The sequence below is a fragment of the Drosophila virilis genome, chromosome X (genome assembly GCF_030788295.1).
Source record: "Drosophila virilis strain 15010-1051.87 chromosome X, Dvir_AGI_RSII-ME, whole genome shotgun sequence".
NCBI lineage: Eukaryota > Metazoa > Arthropoda > Insecta > Diptera > Drosophilidae > Drosophila > Drosophila virilis.
The window spans coordinates 1654999-1680001 of NC_091543.1; the positions used below are offsets into that span (position 1 = coordinate 1654999).

A 25003-nucleotide genomic window follows, 5' to 3' on the forward strand; every position below is an offset into this window, starting at 1 on the left:
CGGACGTTGATTAACACACACTCACACACACTCACACGCACACTCAGTTCCATTCGGAGATCTGGGCAGCGTTTCACTCAGCGCTCGAATCTCTCTTGAGTTCTATATAGATCAATCCATGTGGGGAACACATGTGTTTATAGAACTAGCTCTCTATTGTGGGTGCCTGTATGTGTGTGTGTGTGTGTCCGAGTGAGTGTCTTATGAGTGCTTGTGTGAATATTTCAAATATATATATATATAATCACTCATACGACCTGCCGGCATGTCGCATTGCGTACTGTTTACTTCTGTGGGAATTCAGTTCGAATTCGTTAACAGGCGCTAACGGTTTGGGTTCCCGAAACGCAGCTGCCCCCCGCCCGAAAAAAATAACAAAATTGAAAATACCATAGACCAAGGGGCACTACGAGATCCTTGAATACACGAAAGAAGTCAACAAAATGTCAAGACCCAATCAAAGGTTAGTGTAAAGAAAACCAAAAAAAAAAAAAAAATGATTCTCGTGCGAAGTTCAGTGCAAAAAAAAAAAATAACTAGAAAATAGGAATAAAAAAAAACATGTTATAAAAAATCTATAAACTGTGGAGGAATTTAGGCGGCCGCTAGCAACACCCGATGCAGCTGAAAAATAATAATCTTATCGACTTTGAACATTGTGTACATATAGAATAATATATATATTTTTTTTTTTATAATATTCCTCGTATGACACGTAATGTGCGTGTTTTTTGTTTTTTTTTTTTTTTGGTTTTTTTTGTTGTGTGTTCTCTATACCCTGTAACTAGGAAAATATGCAGGAAGGGTATATTGGTTGTGTGGAAATGTGTGCAACAGAGCCCAAGTATATATATTCTTGATCGGGACATGTTACTCTGCTCTTCTCTCGATTTGTTTTCGATAGCTGCTGCCATATCGATAGCAATCGATCTTGGGACATGTCTTGCTTCCTTGAAGGTTCTCTCTATATTCGATACAGTTAACTTCTTCCAAAATAGAGAGCAAACCTCACACATGCCATAATTAATAAAATTACTAATAATAATTTACAGATCGGACTTTAAGCGCCGATCATATACACGAACATAGTTTGCCTAGTCGAAAGGAAAATAAAGCAGTACAGTCGCTGCATTGTAGGCTTTGCCAGGTGGCGGGCATCTTTTTGAAGGCAGCCCGCATCGATTTGTGGGGTATCGTTTAGTTGTGCGCATTGCCACTTGCGTACTGTTAGAAGTGGGGCCTAGATAAGGTCTGTGCGCATTCAGAAACCTAATGGAACTCTGACCCCCGCAATCGAACTTCAGTTTGTGTTATCTTTGGCAACTGAAAATGGAAAACCAAACGGGACACAGTCTTAAGTACCCATAAAAAAAATAGAAGTAAATGCTGGAAAAAAAATGAAAAAAATCACCCCCCTACCGGCTAATCGAACCGGTTCGCATCTCGTGTATAATGCACAATTATTTCATTTTGTTTTTTAATTTTTCCATTTGCAATTTTTATGACACTGCAATTGCAGACCTGTCCCATATCTTCTAATCCGGCTCCCATAAATCCCATCAAAAGTTAGCTAAGCAGTTGTGCAATTGCTCGATTAACTGGCAATTTGCGAGTCCATCAAATCAACACGCACTCCGCACACTTTTCATAAAAAACCAACCGAATCCGGCCAGAAAGTTCAAACTATTTCATATATCGAATCAATCAATCAATAGAAACAGTGGGGCATCAATAAAAAATGAGGAACTTTCCAATCAAGTATTTCAATTGAAAGATTCGAAATTAATCTAGTATTTCTAGTATTAATCTAGTATATATTCAATATGATATTGTTTATTAGGTATATCAGGTTATTTCTATAAAAAAAAGAGAATTTCAAGTAAAAGACTTCAATTGAAAAATTTTGAATTAATCTAGTATCTCTAGTATTAATCTAGTATATATTCAATATGATATAATATTGGATCTCTGAGTTGATTTCTATAGAAAGAGAAGATTTCAAGTAAAAGACTTTAATTGAAAAATTCTCAATCAATCTAGTATTTCTTTAATAAGATATAAAGTATCTCTGAGTACATAATCAATCCGAATTCTATCACATCATGCTTTGGTTTTATTATGCCTAAATTTAGAAAATCTATGCTAAAACTTCGTATTACAATCACAAAATTTATTCCATCTGGTTTCTTAAGATATACACAACTATATAAAGTTCTATATAGTTCACATTTTTTTTGTGCTATATTGCAACCCAAAGGCTTGCTTTATTCCGGCCACAGATTTTGCTTGGTCGATGATTTGTTTACCTTGTAAACCATATATTAACAATGAAATTGATTCCAGGAATTGCAATTGCCGGTAATTGTTGCCCTGTAATACCCTAGAAATGAAAATTATTACACTTTGTTATATACTTAACTCAACTCAACGAAAATATGTCAAATGAAAATATAGTTGAAATGTATGGCAGTCATATTTTGAGAACCACATCTACCGATTGTTCCTATGTCCGATAGCTATAGAATAGTTTCATAGTTTTTATGCCCATTGAAATTGGTTAAGCAGGCAGAAGAAATCATCCCTGACTGCAATAAGTATATATATTCTTGATCAGCATCAATATCCGAAACGTTCCGGTTATAGAATCTATAAAAGCTAGAGACTAGAAATATGTCACTGATCTCCTTCTAGTGCCGATTCTGTTTCCAATAATCGCCCCGTTTTCCAAGCAATAGATAAAAATCATTATCGAAATCCTGTCTTGGGTCTTAAGAGCTGTTGTGCCTTGAGCCTTCTTCAAGAGTATATACAGCACAAGTATCTTTAATTGTATATCTAAAAGCGGGTTCGGGGTATGCCCTAGTCGAGCACTGCCGCCCCGAGCCCTTCACTTGTTTATATATCTGATATATTGCCTAAATGCCATTCAGCTGTAAAATACAATGCAATGAAAATGAAATGTTTATGGACTGAATGTTTAGAGAGAAATAATTCAAGTTGGATATTTGGAAAAAAAAAATACTACATAATCCCAAACTTAGGGTATATAATTTAATTTCGAAAAAAATCCCAAAGTTCAGTTAAGATCAGAGATATGTGAACACATACATTGGGGTTATTTATTATATGGCGTATATATATATCTCTGATCTTAACTCAACTTTGCGTAATGCTTCCAAAAGCCAACTAAGTATTTGAGACGCGTTCAGAAAGTGGACGATTATTTTCTACAGGAACTCAAGTTTCTGCCTTTCCTTCCTGGACTAGCTATATGTCATAGAATCCAAATAGACCATATATCATTTATATATATATAATATCCATAAAAATAATTTGGATTTGAGGGAGATCTTTCGCATGCTTCATGCTATGGCAGCTATATGTTAAATGCATTCGATCCGCCCGATTCGGGCTCAGGTAGCAGCTGTACCGAGTTACATCGAGAGCTCAGCTCATATAGAACATGCACAGACATGGCTATATGAACACATATGTACATATATAGATATATATAGATATATATCGTCTTATGTCATTGGACATGTTTATGGCTATTGATGACGGAAATGCTTTGAACGTATCGTGACAACAAGCTGCTTGGAGAGAGGGCATTTTATTGTTGTTGTTGTTTCTTCTTCGATTCGAAGTATGTCAGCATTTTCTTGGACTAGGTGGGTGTGCTTGGAGTCAAAGTCAATGCCGGGCCGAGCTTAGGGTAAGGTTTTGTTAGCAGCGTCAGAGCCAGGGCCAGGGCCAGGCTCAGGTTCGGGGTCTGTTCTTTTGAGTTCTATTGAGCATGTTTTTTTTCTCGCTGTTTGTGCCGTTTGTGTATTGTACATTATCGTAAGATCGTGCGCACAGCTGCAGCTGCCGGAGAGCAGAGCTAATTATACCAGCTACAACAACAATAACAAATTGCTGACCAGCTGCCCCCCCCCCCCCTTCACCATAGAAAAAGCCAAAAAATAATAATAGAGGTCAGCACTGGTCGCAGATAAAGATAAAAGCATGCGAATGTGTTTTTGGCGCTGTGAATGATCATAAATAGAGTGTCGCCCGTTCGAGTTAGAGTCGCGCCCCAACAACCTTATAGAGGGCTGCCTTTAATCACAAGCCAAACAACATAGAGACTGGACATCGCATAGTAGAAAAGTGGGCACAAAAATATCGATGGCATCTGGTCCAAAATCGCGAGCAAGCGAGTAAGATATACATACGATGTCTTCTTATTCGCTTACACCACAGGAAACTGCTTGGCTTGCTCTCTTCCACTGTTACGGGAATTGCTCTCTCATGTTTAGGGATCGTTTAAATGTGTGTGTGTTATTAAAAGTCTTCAATTTGATGTGACAAAATCAAAAGGAGAGTTCAATTTGCAACCTGGCTTAACAAGACGAAACACTTACAACAACTTTCGACACTTGAGAACCACTTTAAGGCACTGTAAAACCTGACTATAACGAACGGCAAGCAGATTTGTTGCCATTGACATTCGTTTCGAAAACAAGTTGAAATGCATTTCAAAGTGTATTCGGTTAAATGACACCTATTATTGTAACGTGATCAGGTTAACCTTAAATTATCCAATAATTTCACGCGTTTCAGTGAAAACGATTGTAATCGAATGCAATTTGTGGCCTAAGACACAAAGCAGTTTATCTATTTGTAGCATATACTTGCCCTCTAGTTGGCGCTACTAGGGTATTTGCTAGTCGCATATGCTCGACACGCGGGGTCAGAGCACATTCTAATTGGATACTGTCACGCACTGCCCAAAACCAAGCCCTCAACCGATAATGCGAGCTACTGAGTATTTGTCTGAGTATTTGTTAACTTGCAGCAACAACAACAACAGCCGCAATGGCAACGGAAATGGCGCCGTTGGCCAGAACAATGATGTCTACAACATTGTGCTGCTGATCGTGGACATTGTTGTCTTGCTGATCAAATTCTGGCTATCGATTGCCGAGGAGATCATCAAGGTGTTCACCAGCCGGCCGCAGAGCGATGTCAGCGGCCAGTTTGTGCTGATCACGGGCGCCGGCCATGGCATGGGCAAGGAGATGGCGCTACAGTATGCCGCCATTGGTGCCAAGGTCATCTGCTGGGATGTCAACGAGCAAACGAACGCGCAGACGGTCAAGGATATCAAGCAGGCGGGCGGCACCGCTTACGGTTATGTGTGTAATGTGGTCAAGCGTGAGGATATTATTGAGCTGGCCGGCAGAATGCGCAAGGAGCATGGCTTTATAAGCGTTGTGGTCAACAATGCTGGCATTATGCCCTGCCATCCGCTGCTGGAGCACACCGAACAGGAGACGCGCCTCATGTACGACATCAATGTGCTCGCTCACTTCTGGGTAGGTCCACCTTTCACTGTGTCCATGTTCATGGCCATGTCAATAGGTTTGTTGTCGCTTGCAGATCATCCAGGCCTTTCTGCCCGACATGATTGAGCGCAACGAGGGCAGCTTTGTGGCCCTCTCATCCTGCGCCGGACTCTTTGGCCTGCCCAATCTGGTGCCCTACTGCGGCACCAAATTTGCCGTGCGCGGCTATATGGCTGCCCTGGCCGAGGAGCTGCGCCAAAAGAATCCACAGAACAATGTAAGCAGCAGCATGAGTATGACCAGCATCCGTCTAATGGCAATTTCTATGCATTCAATACTTTAGATCAAGCTGACCACCATATATCCGTATATGATCGATACGGGTCTGTGCAAGAATCCGCGCTATCGCTTTCCGAATTTGTTCAAGCTGATTGCGCCCCAGGCGGCGGCTGCCTCCATCATTGAGGCTCAGCGTCAGGGCCTGGAGGAGGCGTCCATACCGCGCCACTATGTGACCGTCGAGAAGCTGGCTCGTCTTATACCCAAAAAGGCATTGCGACTGATCAACGATTTTCTCGATACGGGCGTTGATACCGACAAGATCTAAGCCGTAAACCAAAAACAAAAAATAAGAAAAGGAAAACAAAACCCCGGAGCTTCCAATGATTATTTTAGGTCTCAACAGCTTTAACGTTTTATTTTCGCAAATTTGTTTTTTTTTTTTTTTTTCTACTTTCTCTGTGGATCTTGAGAGTACTTCTATGCTAACCTACTTATTTGTACACGATGTGAATTAAGCAAGCTTAAAGGTTGTTACTTAATAAACAAATAACTATACGATGTTAAACTTAACTAAAGATACTTTGATTAAGCTTGGAATCCAATTGAGTTCCGTTTTCATTAAATCATATATCTTATGATTATATTAGTTAGAGATCAGCTGGAACATTTTGTGCTCTGATCAATTCCTAATTATGTTAAGAATTCGTTATTATAATTATTAACTGATATATTCCATTTAAATCAGTTCATTTTAGCTAAGATCCTTTACGAATGTGATCAAGTCTAATCGAGTTACCCAAGATCAGTTTTGTATAGGATCGGCTACTTCTAGAAATTGTTAACGTAAGTTTATTTTATTGGTAGGATCAGTGATTCCTGGTAGAAACATTTCGTGTCACTTTCAGATCAGTTGCGATCAGTCAAGATTGTCTACGCTAAGATCCTTTAGTGCCATGATCAGATGTAGTTCAGATCAGTAACTGAGATCAATAGCTTATATAATCAGAAGTTAAGATCATTAACTGGTAGGATCAGGGATTCCTGGTAGAAACATTTCGTATCACTTTCAGATCAGTTGCGATCAATCATTTCCTACGTATATGATCAGCTGAGATCCTTTAGTACTATGATAGCCTGTAGACAGTAACTGAGATCAGTTCTCTCTTGACTAGATCGATTAAAACCTATTGCTAATCACTTGGGATCGGCGACAGATAAGATCAGTTGTTGTTCTATTTAGATTCGATTTTAATTTGTGGCATGATCACATTGTGTTTATATTTGGCGGCTTTTGTGATGATTCTTTAGCTTTGAATTGTGTTTTGGGTTCACGAAGTTCATTGTTCTATTAAGATCAGGGTTCTGCTTTAACCCTTGGCTTTGCATACCCATAGAACCAGTTTATATTACAAATAATTATAGACTTGATTGTCACTCAGAGTTACGAGCATCATGACTCATGCATTAAATATTCACAAATTCAAGTTTATAGAGCTATTGCGTACAAGACCTATTAAAACCGAGCGCAATTAAGATCAGTTAAGTATGCAGTTTTATTCTCCATTCACTTTATTATATATATACGATTAAGCAGGCTATTAAAATGTTGCTAATCTATTAAGTTCAGAGAGCTATTGCGGTCTCAAATCCACTCACAATTGTGGAAAATGTGTGAGAAAAAAATGTTGCATGCAATTTCTTTACTTCATAACACTCCAGCTTCGCTTTGAAAAGTTGGAATTAATTTAAAAAAAAATTTAGATCAGCAATATCCCCTATGGGAATCAGAGAGATAAGCTTAACCCTTGGGTGCTCATAGAATCCGCCTTAACCCTTTGTGTGTACGAGCTACTAGATAAAACGCTAGACACGATGTTAATCAGTTCTTGATATATATTTGAAATGGATTTACTTTTGTGATATGAGAATACTCTCGATCTACTTCTTGCCCTTGGCTGCCTTGGCTGCCTTGGCGGCCTTGGCCTTAGCCTTGGCCGCGCGCAGTTCCCGAGCCTCCTTCGAGGTGATGGAGCCGGCGCGCTTTTTGCGCGCCTCCTCGAGCTTGGCCTGTTCGGCCAGATTGTCCAGATAGAATTGCTCAAAGTCGGTGCGCTCCATGACCTTCTTTTCGGCGGCACGTTTGCGGTCAACAGCCTCGAGGGTCTCGTGGAAGGTGGCCAGGGCCAGGCGGAACTGTTCATCGGATTCGATCATTTTGATGAACTGATCGGGATTGTCGGGATCCAGTTCCAAGTCGGGCACAACTTCTACTTCCTCAACTTCCATCTTCGATTTGCGCTCCTCCTCCTCCAGGATTAGGGTGCGTCGACGCAGCTTGATCTCATCCACGCGCGCCTCTAGCAGCTTGCTGCGCGTTATCTCGCGCTCAAACATCTGTCAAGGATGAGGATGATTAGAGCTGGCTGGGATGCGAATTATCAGTTGGAGCTTAGCTTACGGCTGCCATCAGGGCCTTCTCCTTGCTGGTGGTCTTCTTCATGGCCTCGTCCAAATTCATGATGTGCGTATCGCCATTCGCCAGCGAGATGGCCAGATGCTGTCCGCCCGGCTGAAAGACCACGGCGGTCACGGTCGAACGGAAATTGATGCTATAGATGGGCTTGCGTTGATTCAATAGGAAATCCCAAAAGTCAACGACCCCATCAATGTCGCCCGTGACAAACATGGAGGCGCGACCAGTGCTCCAGGCGCCGCACATCAATTGCGAACGCTTCTTCACATACATTGTGCTGGGCCGATTCTTGACCTCCTCGCACCAGATGCGCGCCCGCCAATCGCCGACAATCACAAAGTTCTTCACAAAAAACGGATTGCGATGGATGGTGCGTATTGGCCCGGCACAGATGCTATAATTGCCGATGAGCATCTCGACGGGATTCAGGCCCTTGCGATTGCCCACAAATACCCGGCCCATATCGCTGCCGGCTATGAAACGCACCGGTATCGTATACTCAAACTCCAGCACCGTACAGCCGTGGGCATCCTGGCGATTTTGACGCATGCGCGGATACGGTTCAAGAAAGATCTCATTGGCCGGCATTTTGAGATCACGCGTATCCCAGAACTTAATGGAGCCATCCAGCGATGAGGTATAGAATTCCGTATTCGATTTGGAATACACCCAGGTCAGCGATGAGGTCATCTCGCGATGTGCCGCCTCCATGGGGCACATGCTGGTCGGCATGCCGCTCTCGAATGTCTCCCAGGTGCACACCTTGCCCGTATATGTGCCGGCGGCCATATTGTTCTCCTCCTTGGGACAGATTTTGGCGCACGAGACAATCTCAATGCTGTCATAGAAATACAAAGGCTTTATCGGATTCTTAACATCCCAAACGTAAAAGGCATTGGTGCTGCCATTCGTGTCATCGCTGGTCATCATGCGACGCTTCTCGTTGCGCAGCAGGAACAGATTACTGTACTGGGTCATGATCTGTTTGTTGTTGTTGGGCATCCAGTTGATGACGGACATATGACGCTGCGGCTGCCACATGTCGTGGATGATGTTGATGGTGCGCGACTTGAAGGGCATGCATATGGTGCGGCCCATATCGCTGGGCAGATCGTCAAAGAAATGATTGTAGATATTGATGGCATTGTTCTGGCGCGCCGTGTTCATTGTGGTGCGTATCAGTTCCTTGACCTCATCACCCCAGGCATCGTCGCGTTCGACTTTCTTTCGATGGCGCACCGTTTGCTCCTCATCGTTCATGTTCACCTCCTTGGGCCAGCCGCCCTCATAGTGATACATGCCGTGCTCATCGTATGTTGCATTCTCCGTTTCCATTTCGCTGAATGCCATCACAGCGCTCAGCTGGACGGAACGTGTCTGCGGATTGCCCATTATGTACTTGAGTCGCAGGCGACTACTTGGATGTACGCTGACCATCAGCTCGTTGCGATCCTCGAACACGCACTGGCGGCCAAAGCGACGACGCTCGCGCGTCAGCACCACCTGATTCTGATACATGATGTTGCTTGTCCGAAGCGCCTATAAAAGTAATAACTCAAAGTCTAGTTGGTTTCTATTGTTTACTTTTACTTAAAAAATATTCGTTTTCAGTTGTATATTGTTTTAATTTTTTGAAATTTAACCAATTTACCACATAGAGATTTACAAATTTGACAGACGTTATGAATTTTTAAATAATAACTGTCACCAGCTGCTATTCAAAATTCATTTTGGCGCTCTGTTCAAGCTGCTTACGTGTGGAGTAATTCTGTTTTGCTGTGGAGCAGCTCTGTTAGACGTGCCTATATTATAGTCAATGTTAGCGTAAATTTGTGAATGAGTGAATGCAGCTGCTGGTGCTTATAACTCAAACATATTGGCAATCAATTGGCTGACAACTTTAAATAGCATTGTGCATGCCATCAAAACTGCAAGTACACTTAACATTAATAGACCGCTTGCAGAGCTATGTTAATTGTACGTAAAATTACAGCTTAACAGTCAGTGTGAATGGCAGCGTGTGCGCGTGCACACGTGAATGGCGCTCCACGGCGAGTACACAAACGCAGCATTGGAATTCCGTTGTGTCTCCCGGTGGTTACCAGATAAATAAACCGTGCACCGCTGGATTTGCCAGTGCAAAATGTCTCCCAAATATACGCACGCAATCGTTGCCAGGTGAGTAAAGCCGCCTGGCCAGAGTTGAAGCTCTCAGCTCAGCTGGGGTTGGGCACAGGCAGCAAATAGAAATTAGGTCATGTTGCCTAGGCAATGGCTCAGTGGTTGTTTGGGTGGGGCCAGGGCCAGGGCCAGGTTTAGGGGTTGGGGGCAGCAGCATTATGACTTGACACACACCCACCCACGCATTGACCCCGCGTCGAGGCGTGAATTAATTCATTCATTCGTTTACTCATCATAATTCGCACTTGATTGTGGTTAATTCGTTGAATTCCAAATTCTCTGTCTCACACACTTCCGCTCACCCTGCAGAATCTCGAACGCCCTGCTGGAGACTGGCAGCTTTGATGTGCAATTGGCGAAACAACAGCATGAACAGTATTGCGCCCTATTGCGGGAAATCGGACTGGACGTCATTGAGCTGCCGCCGGATGATTCTTTGCCCGAAGGCGTTTTTGTTGAGAGCAGCGCCGTGATTTGCAATGGAGTAGCGCTTATTGGACGCTCGGATAATCCAAAGCGTCGCCGCGAAGCCGAAAGCATGGCGATCATATTAAAAAAGGAACTCGATATACCTGTTATTGAAATCGATGATCCCCATGCTCAATTGGATGGCGGCGATGTGCTCTTCACGGGTAAGTCCAAGCACGTTCACTTTATTGATGTTATCGCTGTTATCTACTTAATTTGCGCCGTTGCAGGGCGCGAGTTTTTCATTGGCATTTCAAGCTTTACGAACGAGGAGGGCGCACGCGCCGTGGCCATGGCATATCCCGAATATCCAGTTACACCCATCAGAGTGCGTTGAGCAACTACATATATAGTATATTGAATTACAAGTCTTATATTTAAACTGATTACCTTCGACAGGTGAACGGCTGCAAGCGCCTGAAGTACTATGTAACCATGGCCGGACCGGATGTGCTGTGCGTGAGCACGAGTGCCACCTGCCAGGAGATTGTGAAGCGTATGGAGCGTGAGGCGAGCTTTACGTATCAGAAGCTAACGCTGCCCGAGGAGTGTGCGGCAAATATGTTATATATCAATGGCACAATTGTCCACAGATCACCCGCTGAAATTCCAGAAGCATACAAGGTATTTATCCAACAGATTCACAGAGTCCAGCATGGCCTCATTGATTCTTTTCCCTTTTTCAGACTTTAAAAGAGAAAATCGACATTCCAACACGTAATGTTAACATTAGCGAATTTAGCCAATATTCCAGTGGATTGAGCTCAGCGTGTTTGCTGCTGCGACGCTGGAAATCTATACGCAGCATTTGAATCGAATCTGAATCGAAATTGTTGAATCAATCGTAACACATCCATGTTTATTGAAAACAAAAATTAATGTTATTTTGTATCTAAACACGCACAGGCGCTCGAATTCATTGTTGATCGCGCAGCAATATCAAATGTCAAGTAATAATTCATAAATATTTGTATTAGGCATGCATATATATATATATATATTGCAATTTTGTAAAACGTTATTTGTTAAACTTTTAAGTGATAATGTTAAAATATTTATACACAAACACGTTTAACACACAACTCTTCGTACACATTCGTCTAAACTTTAAACGTGTGCTTTGTGAATCTTAAAAAAAACACCCACACATTTCCAGCCACTCGATTGTTCATTAACATTAGTTATTTAATAATGGCATATACAAATAATATTAATATATTTAATAATTTTTATTATTGGACTCTCAGTTGTGCGATTGTCCAGCCAACGAATGATCTACAAAAGTATCTACTGTACAAGTAGTAGTTGTTAAATGTGTTCACTGTACTCAGCATAAATATAAAAATTAACTTTTTGTAAATTCTTTACAAAACAGCGAATACCTGTTATATTAGAGTAATATTGAGATTCTATGAGAAGTTCATGGGTATTCAAAGTATTTCCTAGATATTAGGAAATATTTTGAATACCCATGAACTTACTCTGCACATGGCCATTAAATCTAAGCCATGTACTTCTCATCGCATTTTCGTGTATAAATATTTGTATTATTTTTGACTCATTTTCTTTTATGAGTATGAGTACTATGGATAGCTTGCAAACTACTCATTGTACTTCAAATACCCATTAGAGTACTTTCCCCCCACTAAGATTTGATTCGAATTGAAAAAAAGACTCGTTTTTTTTTTGCTTTTTAAACATTTCATTATTCGCACTTAATATTGGTAAATATACAAAATACATAATACACATAAGATTAGTTGCTAGAATTTAACATTTTAAAAACATGTTTAATATTTAAGATGAGTTCAGCTTTAAGTTGAGTTATTTTGTTTCGATGTTGTTTGCTTCTTTTTTTTTTTTTGCTTTTGCGAAATGTCATAATCTCTTTTTGTATAGCATTTCTTACAGGATATCTATATAGACATAATAAATAGATGATATAGGAGTCGAGTGAATTGGGTAGAGTAAATGCGAAATGACTTAGGCTAGACAACTATATATATATATATATAGGCATATATCTGACATACACCTGTCAAGCATAAAAAAGTACAATTACAATATACAGTAAATAGGTCTATATAAAAATGCTTAGGTTCTAGTTGAGGACAGGATTACTTTGGCATTGGCACCTGCAAGCATCCAGCCAAGCACGGAGGGTTTATCGTATGTCTCTATAACTATGCCTAAGTCTAGATGTTCTTTTCTTTTTTTTTTTTTTTGTTTTATATATGCATTATATATTCTATAAGCTAACTAGGATTGTTGCGAGCGCTGTGCTCGTTGGCGTTTGCTCTAGGATCGATATAGGATATGACGCTGCTCTGGCTGCTATCATCCTCGACGGTTTCGTTTAGATGATCGTGACTGGGATTTGGCTGTGGCTCCGTCTTCCGTGCACGATCTGTGCCAGCTGCTGTTGAGCTGTGCGCCAGCTCCGGCAGCAACAGCGGCTTGCAGTTCTTGAGCGGACTGCGACACTTGATGGCCTCGTACAGCTCATCGATGGAGTTATTCATGGCCTCCTCATCATCATCATCATCATCAACATCCCCCTGCTCATCCAGGTGCGGTGCGCCCTCGGCTGTGGCTTCACCGCCCACGACTTGATGTTGATGCGAATAGTGTGCATCCTCGTTGGCTGCGCCATTGGCGTTGTTGGCGGAGCAACTGCTGCCACTATAGGCGACAAACTCATCGTCAAACTCATTGAGCACATCGACATCGGCATCGCTGGCATTGGACGACTGATAGCAGCGGAAATCATCGGTCAGTGTCAGATTTAAGTCATTATCCGCCTGCGGTGCATAGAGACCATGGCTACGTATGCTGATCTCTGAATTCTGATAGTTGAGATCGCTCTCGTTGGTCGGACTGGCGGATAGCAGGCGTGTGCTGCTGCTGCCGGGCAAATTGAAGTCCACATTGGGCAGATTGCGTGCGCTGTGAGTGACCTGGCCCAGCTGTGGCAGATTGCTGCTGGAGCACGAGTACATCAGCTGTGTGACCATCGAATTGGCACTGCTGCCGGCCAGCGAGCCCAGCGCATTGCCGTTCTCCAGTGCCGACGCAGCGGCGCAACCAGTACCATCCTTGGCCGCTGTGCCGCCCGTGCCTGCGCCCGTGGCCGCGCCCGCAGCTAGCATGTCGCTAATGTTGTTCAGCGATTTGGACTGCTGCTGCTGGCTGAAGCGTATGAGCACGCTGGGAAAGTCATCCTCCAGCCGTATGCTGTTGGTCACCTGCAGCGAATTGGACACATAAATCTCGTGTCGCTGCAGCAAAGGCTCCTCGGCAGCGGCAGCGGGTAGGGATTCATTGCCCAGCACCGTTTCCGGCAGGCCCAGACTATTCATGGCCTCCAGGCTGGGCGGCTTGACGGGCGTAGAGCTAATCGGAGCGCCACGTTCGCCCCGAAAAACATGCGCATTTAGTTCACTTTGCGGTGTGCCCGGCATGGTATTGGCATAGAGGGGCGCATGCTCATCTAGGGAACTGGCATCGTCATCCTCATGCGTGGTGGTCAGCAGCTCATCGTCATGCTCGTGCAGCGTCTCATCGAGCAACGAGGGCGTTCGCGTACCGTTGCGCAGCTTAATCACCTCATGCTGCGGCGTCTGGGTCTCCGGTATATTCGTATAGATGTTCGCCTGCAATATTTTCGAAGTCGGCACAAAGCGTTTATACTGCAACGATTCCATGGCCGCCGCCGCCGCAGATGCCGTCGGCTGATCCTTGTTGAGCGGCGACAACTGTTGCCCCATGGATGACTTGTAGTGCAGATTTGTGTTGTTCACCTTGCTGCCGCCGGCGAGCAGTGTCATCGCATTGTGATGCCGCGCATAGAGCTGCTCGGAACTGGCATCGCTATGCAGACTGTGCTGGCTGGGCAGCGCCTGGCGCTGCAGCTCAAAATTGTTGCGCTTGGCCAGACGTTTCTGTTTCTTAAAGAACTTGCGCGCCACATTGATCTGATTGGGATTGTAGAAGAGCTCGGCGCTGGGTATGCTCTCCTGCCCGTTGCCCATATGCAGCATTGCGTTCAGACTGTGCTGCCCAACCGCCTGCTGCGACACGGATGTGGCGGCGCTTAACGACTGCTGTTGTTGATGCTGCTGCTGCTGCTGCTGCTGCTGCTGCTGGCCATGATTGTTATTGATGATGGTGATGCCGCCGTGCGTGGATGTGCCGGAGGCAGCGCCAGCGCCCAACAGCAGCTGCTGTGTCGTGCAGTCCAGTTGTCCATTGCTTCGGGTCTGGCTGCGCATGCTACGGGCGCTGCTGCTGCGCTGTTTATTGGAGCACTGGCTATTGGAGCGTGATCCAGCCGAATTGTTTGGCTCATAGAGGCTGCCGGGTCCGGCTTTATAAGCTACAATTGAGTTGCTAATCAAAGCAGCGCCGCTGCCACCGGCCTTGGCATTGCCAGTGCCGCCCGCAGCGGTTGCCGAGCGCGAGGCCGAGCCCATGCGCGCATTATTATAGGCCACCAGACGGCTGGAACGTGCCAGGCGATGATGCTGTGTCCACGCCTGACGTGCATCGTTTCTGGTCAAATTGTAGAAGAGCAGCAGGAACAGGCCCAAGGCCACACAGCTGGCCACAAAACCGAGCACATACAGCTGCTGCTCGCTGTGCACATAGAGGGCAGCCGATAGCCAGGCGCCCACATAGAGCACAAGGAAGATGAAATGTCCGCGCAAATGGGACATATTGGAGCGCTCGAAATCATCAACAATGCTGCTCAACGGATTGCTCAGCGTGCTGTACTGTTCCTGTAGCTGCAGCTGCAGCGCCGAGCTGCTGGCATTTGTGTGCGCCTCCTGCTTGATGGTGGTGGCACAGCCATTCGCGTCCAGCCAGTCCAAATCGATGTGCTCCGTCGCCTGTGTATTGTTATCCGAATATTGACGCTGGCCGAGATGCTGTTGATGCTGTTGCTGTTGCTGCTGCTGCTGCTGCTGCTGTTGGAGCACATTCACCGTCTGCTGGCTGAGTTGATAGTAGATGCACAACGCCAGGATGCCGCTAAAGATAAGCAGAATGCCGGCGGGCACAAGCAGCGCATTCAGCGTAGTCGAATTGTGCAGAAAACAGTAGCTATAGGCGGCATATTCGGACATGTTGACGGCGCTGCTAATGCCACAGATGAGCAGCGCAATGCCCCAGCCGACCAGATAGATGCCCAAAATCGGTTTACGCTGATGCGGCTCCTGTGGCATCGATCCGGCTGCCGCTGCCGCCGCCGAGGTCGGCATCGGCAAAGATGTGGCCATTGTCGATTTGCTGAGACGCTTGTACATGCTGCTCAGGCTAACGCACAGCCAGAGCAGCACACAGAGGCTGAGATAGTGCAACAGCAGTCCAATGAGGCGGCAGTGCAGCAAATTTGTCGTCTGATAGATGCCCAGCACAAAGGTCAAGCAGAGCGTGGCGAGCGCCAGCCAGGTATTGACCAGCGCATGCCGCTGCACACGATTGATGCGTATGGCACAGCCGAATACGACAAAGGTGACAATGTTGAACCAGGCGCAGGCAAATAGCACCGCACAGCCCACATATATTGGCAGCGGGGCGTGGCGGAAACGTGCACCCGCCCACTCGCTGCGATAATCATTCAAATAGGCGGCGCGCTGCAATAGCCCAAAGTAGCCAGCACTGCGACTGCAGCTAAACATGATCAGATTGCGATGCTGATAATGCTGCTGGCAGACATGTGGATTCCAGGCCTGCTGCTGTTCGTCCCACCAGGCGGGCAGCGGTGCGCTGCGCTCATCGTGATACGGATGTGCGCGCAGCATGATCGTGATGCGTTGCTGATAGACATCCTCCTGCTCCATCATATTGAGTTCATCGCCGGACGCCAGCGCTTGACTGGCCAGCGGCTCGTCCGTGCTGCTGCTGCTGCTGCTGCTGCTGTAGAGACGTGCGCCTATAATGACCGAGGAGAGCGTCTCATTGTGCTCGCTCTGCAGCTGCGGCAATAGCTTGGCATAGCGATGCAGCGTGATCATCAGCCGAACGCTGCTCGTGCTCTGGTTGCTGCCGCCGGCCGTTAGCTGCTCGTTGAGCACCTGCTGTGGCAGCTGTATGGCCGCATCGATATCGCCATGCTCGTACATTGGTATTGTATCGTTGGCGCTGTTGCATTGCAGGCCACGCTGGCTGCCAGCCAGCCAGACGCACGACATGCTCACAAACTGTTCCGGGCTGATGTCGAAGAACTCCACAAAGATGTTACGCTGCGACAACGATTGATGTCGCCCCTCGCTCAGCTCGCTCTCGCTGCCGCTGCCGCTGGAGCTGGCCAGACGCAAGGCGGCAGTTTCGACAATGTGCAACAGCTTGTGGCCAGTTGATTGCTGCAGCTGTGCGGCCTCGAACAGCTTGACGGGCAGCGTTAACAGCTGCGAGACAATGTCCATTAGCAGATAGCTAATCTCCTGTTGATGCGCCTCCAGCTGCTCCAGATACTTGAGCAGCGTGCGCGCTATATACTCCAAATCCATCGGATCGCGTATCTTGTGCAGCTGCGTCTGTATGTGCGTAAAATTGTGCAAGCGTCGCGCTATCTCCAGCGCATTCTGGCCCTTGGTCAGCGTCAGATTCACCTTGGCGAACTGCTCGAATATGCGCGTCGTTTCGCTGACATAGACACAGCTCGCCGTGTTCAGCTGCTGCCACTGGCCGTTGTGGCCGCATTCGTGGGAGGCGCGACGCTGCTGGCTAACATCGCTCGGCTCCTCGACGCAAGCCTGCAGCACGGTCTCGCCGCGCATGGTGCGCGGCCAGTGGTAGCTGCCTTTGTTTGTGTGCGTCACAACGGCATCGCAGTAGAGCGTGCCCTTGGCCACAACGTGCAGCACTATGGACTGGGAGAGATTCGCCTGTTGGCTGCGCAGCGTGCAGTCCCACATGCCCGTATGATTCTGTGTTAGGCTACCGATGCGCAAAATCGAATTGAGTATGCCCGAATCGGTTGAGTGACGCGAATCCAGATGCACATCGTTAAATATTTTGGTCGGATCACGATAGATGATATCATCCGTCGAGTTGTGCTGCCGTATCTTATCCGACCAGCCCCAGAAGACATAGGCGCGCGTCGGCAAATCCTCAGATTCGCGCGGTGCCCCAATGGCCACACGCGGCGCATAGCACTTCAGCTGCAGCTCGTCGCCCTCAAAGGCAATCTGCAAATGTTTAATGTATAGATGCATATGCTAAAGTCATCAAGGTTCAAGTTGCGCACCTGATTCTGTTTGGGCACCAGCTCCAGCAGCGGCTGCAACAGTGATTCGCAGCGAAAGTCAATGCCGACTTTGAGTTTCTTGAGCGGCATGCCACGAAAATTGATGGGTGAATCACATTTGGGCGGCGGCTGTAAGCGTATATCGCGCGCATTCGACCAGGCAATCAGCCAAATGAGTCCACAGTCACAGGCCAAGGGATTGTTGGACAAATCACTGTGAAAATTAATGCAAATTTAGTAAACAAAATCAAGTTGCAAGTAAGTGCTTGGCTAGCTAATGCCCCCAAAGCTGCCCTTTACTAATAATCTCGCTTTAACAGGGCATTTAAGGGTACAGGGTAAACCTTCCTTGCTTAATGTCTGATCTTAGCGACAATTGCAGGACATAGCTATGGCATAGAAAAGTGCTTGTATATCAAGGCGCAAGGCTCTAGATGTGCTCATTACCATGGTGTAATCTAGTTTTTATAATTTCTGGCTGTTTGAAATGAATCGATAATGTTAATGAATATATATGTATATACAATTGTCTCTAGCTTCTCAGGTTTCAGACAAGCAGACAGTCGGACAGTCGGATAGATCGACAGCTCGTCGTTCTGATCAAGAATTAATATACTCTATGGCTGCTTCCTTCTGCCTATTAAGCCATCGGGGTGCAAAAACTTACAGCTGCTTCAGCTTGGGCATCTGTTCGAAGGCGCCTTCGTATATGTGACTTATTGAGTTATTTGCCAGCCGCAAGCGCTCTACGTTTGGCAAACTGTTGCCAAAGGTGTCCTTGTCCAGTTCGCTGAGCAGATTTGAGTTTAAATCCAAACGTTTAAGTTTCGTAAAGCTCTTGAAATCATCTTCGGTAATTTGTGCAATTGCATTTTTGCTGGCCGTGCTGCAAGTGCCCCGATTTTTGTTATTATACAGATGTGTTGTTATTGCAATGAATTTAATGTGCACACTTACATGCTGTCTATGTTGTGGACATCGTCGCCAAAGTTCAGTTCCTTCCAATTAACAATTTGCTGCTCATCGCAGCGGACGCGCAAAGATTGTATATTTTCTGAGATGTTCTTGCAGCTGCATTTTTTGGGGCACATTGCCTGCACAACAAAGGTCGTCTGCGTTACGAGGGCGAGCAGCGGCCACAGGCATAGCCACTGCAATTGTGCAGCGTTCATTTTGAAGCTCATTTATGCATTGACATTTGTGGCATCCATTTAATTAACAACTCATCTGCAAACAAATGCATAATAAACAAAAACAGCAAAAGTTACAACAAAAAAATTCAACCAGTATTGCTCTATGCACAGAATTTTCTATAATGCTGCGCTCTAGCACTAAAAATTACCAAAAAAAAAAAAATAATAATAACGACCAACTATCGATAGTCACAATATACAATATATAAAAATATATACAAAAATGCTGGCAAGACTAGATTTATAAAATCCCATCTGGAAGTAATAATAAAATGAGCCTATTTCGGTGTCTGTTTCATTGATATTCAAATTATTGGCGTTTTCAACATTATCTGTCAATTGATGTGTATACACTGGTTGTAATGGGACTTATAAAATAAACAATGCGGTATAATGCACCAAAAAATGCCAAATCCTTTATGGCGTTTCCTAAGTACCAATTTATTTTTATATATATTTGTAGTCTTTTCCCAGCTGAAAGTGAGCCAAAACACAAATGCAACTAGACTAAACAGTTTATTAAATCAGCGGCTTTCAATAGTTATTTAATTGGTGGCTCGAATTATCGGGCACTATTTTCTCAACTTTGAGTGTGCTCACACTGGTGTGGTAAATTGTTTTTATAGAAATTGACGTGTCAGATATATGTTAGCTTAAATATATTATAACATATTGAACACGTCGTTTAGATAAGCAGAAAGTGGATGGAGTACTTGAAGAGTGGCATCAAGACCGTGCTGGGCGGCACAGAGCCGGGCCAGCAGCCCAGCGCAGCCGAGACCGTTGAGAAGCTCGTCGATCGAGTTTATTCCTCAACACTGCTCGAGGATCGCCGGGATGCGTGCCGGGCATTAAAAGCGCTCTCACGCAAATATCGGATAGAAGTGGGCGCCCAGGGCATGCCACCTCTAATACAGGTGCTGCAAAACGATGGCCAAGACGCTGAGATAATTGGCTACGCCCTCGACACGCTGTGCAACATTGTGACCAGCGAGGAGTTCGACGAGGAAGCCGACAATCCGGCGGTGTCCGTCAACGTGGGCGAACAGTTCACCGAGATGTTCATCAAGAGTCCCGAGCATGTCACCCTGGTCATGGGCTATCTGGATGAGTATGATTTTCGTGTTCGACGCGCGGCCATACAACTAATAACATCTCTGATTGCGAACAAGACGCGCGAACTGCAGGATCTGGTGCTAGTTAGTCCGATGGGCGTGTCCAAGCTAATGGATCTGCTCACAGACACTCGCGAGGTGATCAGAAACGATGTACTGCTGCTACTCATTGAGCTGACCAAGGGCAATTCCAATATACAAAAGATTGTCGCATTCGAGAACGCCTTCGATCGTCTGTTCGATATTGTGCGCGAGGAGGGCTGCTCGGATGGCGGCATTGTTGTCGAGGATTGTCTTATTCTGCTGCTGAATCTCCTTAAGAATAACTCAAGCAATCAGCAGTTCTTCAAGGAGGGCTCCTACATACAACGTCTGGCCCCCATGTTCATCTTGAGCAGCACCAATAGCAGCGACCTAGAGGAATGCGGCTGGACACCACAAAAGGTGTCCAATTTTCATTGCATGCTGCAGGTGGTGCGTGCTCTGGTCACGCCCAGCAATCAGCAGCAGGTGGTCAGCGCCTGTCAGCGTGTCATGCAAAAGTCGCAGCTGCTGAAGGCGCTCTGCGACATCCTAATGGGCAGCGGTGTGCCCGCGGACATTTTAACGGAGACCATCAATGCTGTTGCTGAGGTGGTGCGTGGCGATCGCGACAATCAGGACGAGCTGGGCCGTTTGACGGCGCCCAGCCAGCCGCCACGTCCCGCAATTGTGGTGCTCCTGATGTCCATGATCAATGAAAAGCGAATACAGTCGCTGCGCTGTGCGGTGCTCTACTGTTTCCAGTGTTTCCTCTATCGCAACGTGGACGGTCAGCGTGCGTTGGTGCAGACGCTGCTGCCTTTCAGTCCCACGGATTTTAGTGTGCTGACCATGGGCCTGCTGCTCCTCACGGGTCTCTTATCGACGGATACGCTGGCCAATTGGTTCTCGGCTGTGGCCATGATGCACGCGCTCGTCGACAATGTTGCCCAAAAGGAGGAGCTATTGCGTGTCCTGCTAGGCACGCCAGGCGGACAGCGTCCCATCACACTTCTAGAGCAATGCACCAATCTCATTCAGCAGGAGCGCTGTCGTTTGCAGAGCAAGGTGGGCCTGCTAATGCTGCTCAGCGTTTGGCTGGCCCATTGTCCCAGCGCTGTTAAGGCTCTGCTGGAGACGCAGGGCACCATGGCCTATCTGACGGCCCAGCTGTGCGCCAATGAGCATGATGAGCGCGAGTATCTGGTGCAGGGCATGTGCGCCTTTCTCATGGGCCTCTGCATACAGTTCAATGACAATTCCCTGCCCAATCAGCGGCGCGAGGACATCAGTCAGCTGATCATCAAGCGCATCGGCCAGGAGACATTCTGCAACAAGCTGAGCGAAGTGTCGCGCCACGAGGCCTACAGTCGCGCCTGCAAGCAGGTCCAGATACGCGCCAAGGGCGCCAGCGAACTGTTGCTGGACTACGAGTACTGCAAACTGTACAAGGGTCTGGAGGCGTTGCTAGCGAAGCAAGTGAGCGGTTTCGATGTGGATGGCATTGAGCTGACCGAGCTGACGCTCAGTTCGGAGGCGGCGGCCCTGGTCGCTCAATATAAGGGCATTATACGCGGCATGGATGCGCAGATACAGACGCTGCAGCAGTCTAGCAAGGATCTGGAGCAGCAGAATAGCGAATTGAAGGAGCAGCTCAGCCAGGAGCAGTCGCTGAAATCACAGCTGGCGGATCAGAATACACTGCTCAAGGCACAGCTGGCGGCACAGTCACCACCTTCAGAGCTCGCCCAGCTGGACAATGATGTGAAGCTGAATGCGGCACGCTATGAGGCGAACATGTACTTTACGGTGAACATACGGCTCACCAAGGAGCTGGAGACGCTGCGTCAGCAATTGGCAGCAGAGAAACAGCGCGCCGATGCGGCCAACGAGAAGCTGCTGGCCACCCAAAAGGATCAGGAGGATTTGCTTGAGCTGCTGGCAGATCAGGAGGCCAAACTGGCGCGCTATGAGCCGCCGGCAACAACGGGCGAGGCACCGCCACCGCCCGAGCCCGAGCCGGCGCCTGCGCCCGCGCTCGCCCCCGCCGAAGACGACAGATACTATTCCTGTTCCGTCAAAATATGAACATGGCGGATATGGATTGTATTAAGGCGCAGCCAGCCAACTGCTCGAGAGGCTGTGCGAAAAGCTCGACTCAACGCCAACTGCCCCCTGCTCCTTATACATTCTGATTGTTTATTCAACAATTTATATAGATATACCTACTGCATATATATAGATTCACAGATGTATTTGAAATGTTTCTAAAATTGTAATAAATTTGTGTAGTTACACACACATGCACACCTGCGTGTGTTCTGTACGTGTGTGTGTGTGCGTGTGCGAGTGCGAATTCCACACGAAATAGAAGAGAGATTCGTGGAATATGTTCGTTCTGTTTTATAAAATGTTTCAATGTTGTGCGGAAATCGCAAGCGCATGTCAAATAAATAACGATGCATTATTATATAAATATAAACATCATTTAATTGTAATCATGTTCTATTGATTTAATTGTAACTCAGATGAAGCTGAAAGGGGTGATGTTGAGGATCTTGTTTGCTGCCTCTCGAAAGGACACAGATCGGAGCTGGCGAAAATAGGAACAGGCGCAGGATCGACACTGCAAAGCCAAGCCATTAGGTTCCTCAGCCCCGATAACAGACGCTCCAGGCACCTTCTCAATCTCGAAAAGAATAGCATACGCAACTTAATAGGGTATCTCCTCGGGCAGCTCCATAAATTGTAATCTATCTGTTGTCGATTCGAGCAGATTCTGTGAAGACAGGTTGCAGAAGTTGGAATATGTTCCATGTGAATGCACTGTGCAGCCAAGGATTTCAACAACAAAAAGAAGCCTTAGCCTACAGGGGGACCATCTCCTGAACTCCTACGAGACCTAAGTCCTGGTAGTCATGATAATCACATAATATAATCTATAATATATGTTAATCTTCTCTGACATTTGAAAAGAAATAGGTTATTTAATAGTTTCTATAGAATTAGCTATAGGGATTTGAGCCGGCCGACTTGGAAATTTTATATATGAAGCAAGAACTTTGATTTGTCAAGATGAAGTGAATGCCTTGCTAGCACAGGGGCAGACAGATCGACATGGCGAAGACATCAAACCCTTATACCGGGATCCTCACGTTGCATATGTCTTCTATTTCTCATAATGCGCATTTTACTGGGGATTGGTTTCAGGATTGATTCCGCATAGAAATTCCACTCCATACCTGCAGTTTCTTTCGATTGTAGCTTCCTGCGCATGGCATAACTTTCACTTAAGCACATTCTCATAAAGAGGCATCTCTTTAAGGTTAACACAAGAATTCACAAGAAAAAAAAGATGTGTTTGACTTAGGTATATCTTTTGACCATTCACGATTTATTAACAAATGGCTACAAATTTGTTTCTTATACGATTTGGGTAGATGTTTAGCAGTTGTTGGCGGCCATTTCACATTTACTTCTTGTCACTTGAAACAGAGCTCTTCGATTCACGGATCGAGGCGGAACGGCGACGCTTGGCCTCCTCGCGCTTAGCCTTGGACTCCTTCTTGCGCTGAACCAGAAGCTTAGCATAATCGGCAGCAGCCTCCTTGGATGCTTGCTGGCGCTTCTTCTTCAGAGCAATGCGTCTGTGTTTGCGCTGCAGCACCACGGGCGTGATGAGACGCTGAATTTTTGGTGCCTTGGAGGTGGCCTTCTTGTTCTCCTTGGCGGGCAATGGGCGGCGCACAACGAAGCGACGGACATCATCCTCCTTGGTCAAGTTGTACAGCTTACGGATCTTGCTGGCACGCTTGGGGCCCAAACGACGTGGAATTGTTGTGTCTGTCAGACCGGCAATATCTTGCTCGCCCTTCTTGATGACAACCAAAGCCAGCACGGACATATTGGCATCGACAATGCAGCCACGCACAGACTTGCGCTTGCGCTCACCGGTGCGGCGTGGACGGTAGCAGGAGTGTCCCTTCTTCAACAGGAGACGCACACGACCTGCACAACAACGACAACAAATCCGTATAACAGAGAAAGTAAAATTCTATTCAAATTGATTAACTTAATTAACTTACCGTGAGTGAGCACACCCTGCTTCATGGGGAAGCCCTGCTTGTCGTTACCGCCAGCGATGCGCAGCTGATAGCCCTTCCATTCATCACCCAGAATATCGGCTTCCACAACTTGGCCCATACGCTTCTCGTAGAACACACGCAGTTTGTGCTCATCGACAACTTCGAACAGCTTTTGGCATCCCGTAGCGGGATAAGAAACGTTGAGCTGCAAGTAAACACGAAGTTTTTGTTTAGTTCACACATACATATATATATATACAAATTATCAGAATTGTTATCTTTTATTTTAAGGCCAATCAGTTGAGTTTTTCATGCAACGCTTGATTTTTGCACTAGTTTATTGTTAATGCCAGTTGTTTTTATCAATATTTTTAGATGTTTACAACGTTTGTTATAATATTTTTCACAAAATTTTTGCACACCTTCATTATGTCGGTCTTGCTGCAATCAACACAGAAAAAAAAAGAATCGGTCTTGTCAAAACCCAGCTAGGTAAGGGAAAGGAAATAGGGATGCAGCAGCCATTGATATATCGAACGCAATCGATATGATAAAAACAAGTAATCGATACCAATTTAACATAAACCAAAAGTTAAAAGCCGG

The 25003-nt window shown here is 46.0% G+C and overlaps 6 protein-coding genes across 6 annotated transcripts; 3 read left to right on the forward strand and 3 right to left on the reverse strand.

Annotated features, from left to right (window-relative positions):
- The first annotated feature begins 300 nt into the window (after positions 1–300).
- Ldsdh1 (Lipid droplet subset dehydrogenase 1) lies at positions 301–6177 on the forward strand. Its single transcript, XM_002058203.4, has 4 exons — positions 301–463; positions 4841–5360; positions 5425–5607; positions 5674–6177. Exons 1-4 carry the CDS (start codon positions 444–446, stop codon positions 5935–5937), a joined length of 987 nt encoding a protein of 328 aa, XP_002058239.1. The 5' UTR covers positions 301–443; the 3' UTR covers positions 5938–6177.
- A 1310-nt stretch (positions 6178–7487) lies between these two features.
- Positions 7488–9728, reverse strand: LOC6634467 (dynein intermediate chain 3, ciliary). Its single transcript, XM_002058202.4, has 2 exons — positions 8071–9728; positions 7488–8006 (listed from the first exon to the last, which is right to left on the reverse strand). Exons 1-2 carry the CDS (start codon positions 9601–9603, stop codon positions 7551–7553), a joined length of 1989 nt encoding a protein of 662 aa, XP_002058238.1. The 5' UTR covers positions 9604–9728; the 3' UTR covers positions 7488–7550.
- Positions 9729–10095: 367 nt separating this feature from the next.
- On the forward strand, positions 10096–12692 carry LOC6634499 (N(G),N(G)-dimethylarginine dimethylaminohydrolase 1). Its single transcript, XM_002058201.4, has 5 exons — positions 10096–10263; positions 10576–10898; positions 10965–11062; positions 11134–11358; positions 11421–12692. Exons 1-5 carry the CDS (start codon positions 10229–10231, stop codon positions 11544–11546), a joined length of 807 nt encoding a protein of 268 aa, XP_002058237.1. The 5' UTR covers positions 10096–10228; the 3' UTR covers positions 11547–12692.
- A 244-nt stretch (positions 12693–12936) lies between these two features.
- Remo (Remoulade) lies at positions 12937–19297 on the reverse strand. The gene is made up of 4 exons (XM_002058200.4): positions 18944–19297; positions 18654–18872; positions 17987–18200; positions 12937–17927 (listed from the first exon to the last, which is right to left on the reverse strand). Exons 1-4 carry the CDS (start codon positions 19168–19170, stop codon positions 12990–12992), a joined length of 5598 nt encoding a protein of 1865 aa, XP_002058236.2. The 5' UTR covers positions 19171–19297; the 3' UTR covers positions 12937–12989.
- A 318-nt stretch (positions 19298–19615) lies between these two features.
- LOC6634497 (general vesicular transport factor p115) lies at positions 19616–22813 on the forward strand. The gene is made up of 2 exons (XM_002058199.4): positions 19616–19788; positions 19869–22813. The coding sequence occupies exon 2, from the start codon at positions 19884–19886 to the stop codon at positions 22401–22403; it is 2520 nt and encodes an 839-aa protein (XP_002058235.1). The 5' UTR covers positions 19616–19788; positions 19869–19883; the 3' UTR covers positions 22404–22813.
- An 862-nt stretch (positions 22814–23675) lies between these two features.
- LOC6634496 (small ribosomal subunit protein eS6) lies at positions 23676–24957 on the reverse strand. Its single transcript, XM_002058198.4, has 3 exons — positions 24823–24957; positions 24401–24605; positions 23676–24323 (listed from the first exon to the last, which is right to left on the reverse strand). Exons 1-3 carry the CDS (start codon positions 24826–24828, stop codon positions 23788–23790), a joined length of 747 nt encoding a protein of 248 aa, XP_002058234.1. The 5' UTR covers positions 24829–24957; the 3' UTR covers positions 23676–23787.
- Between the last annotated feature and the right edge of the window lie 46 nt (positions 24958–25003).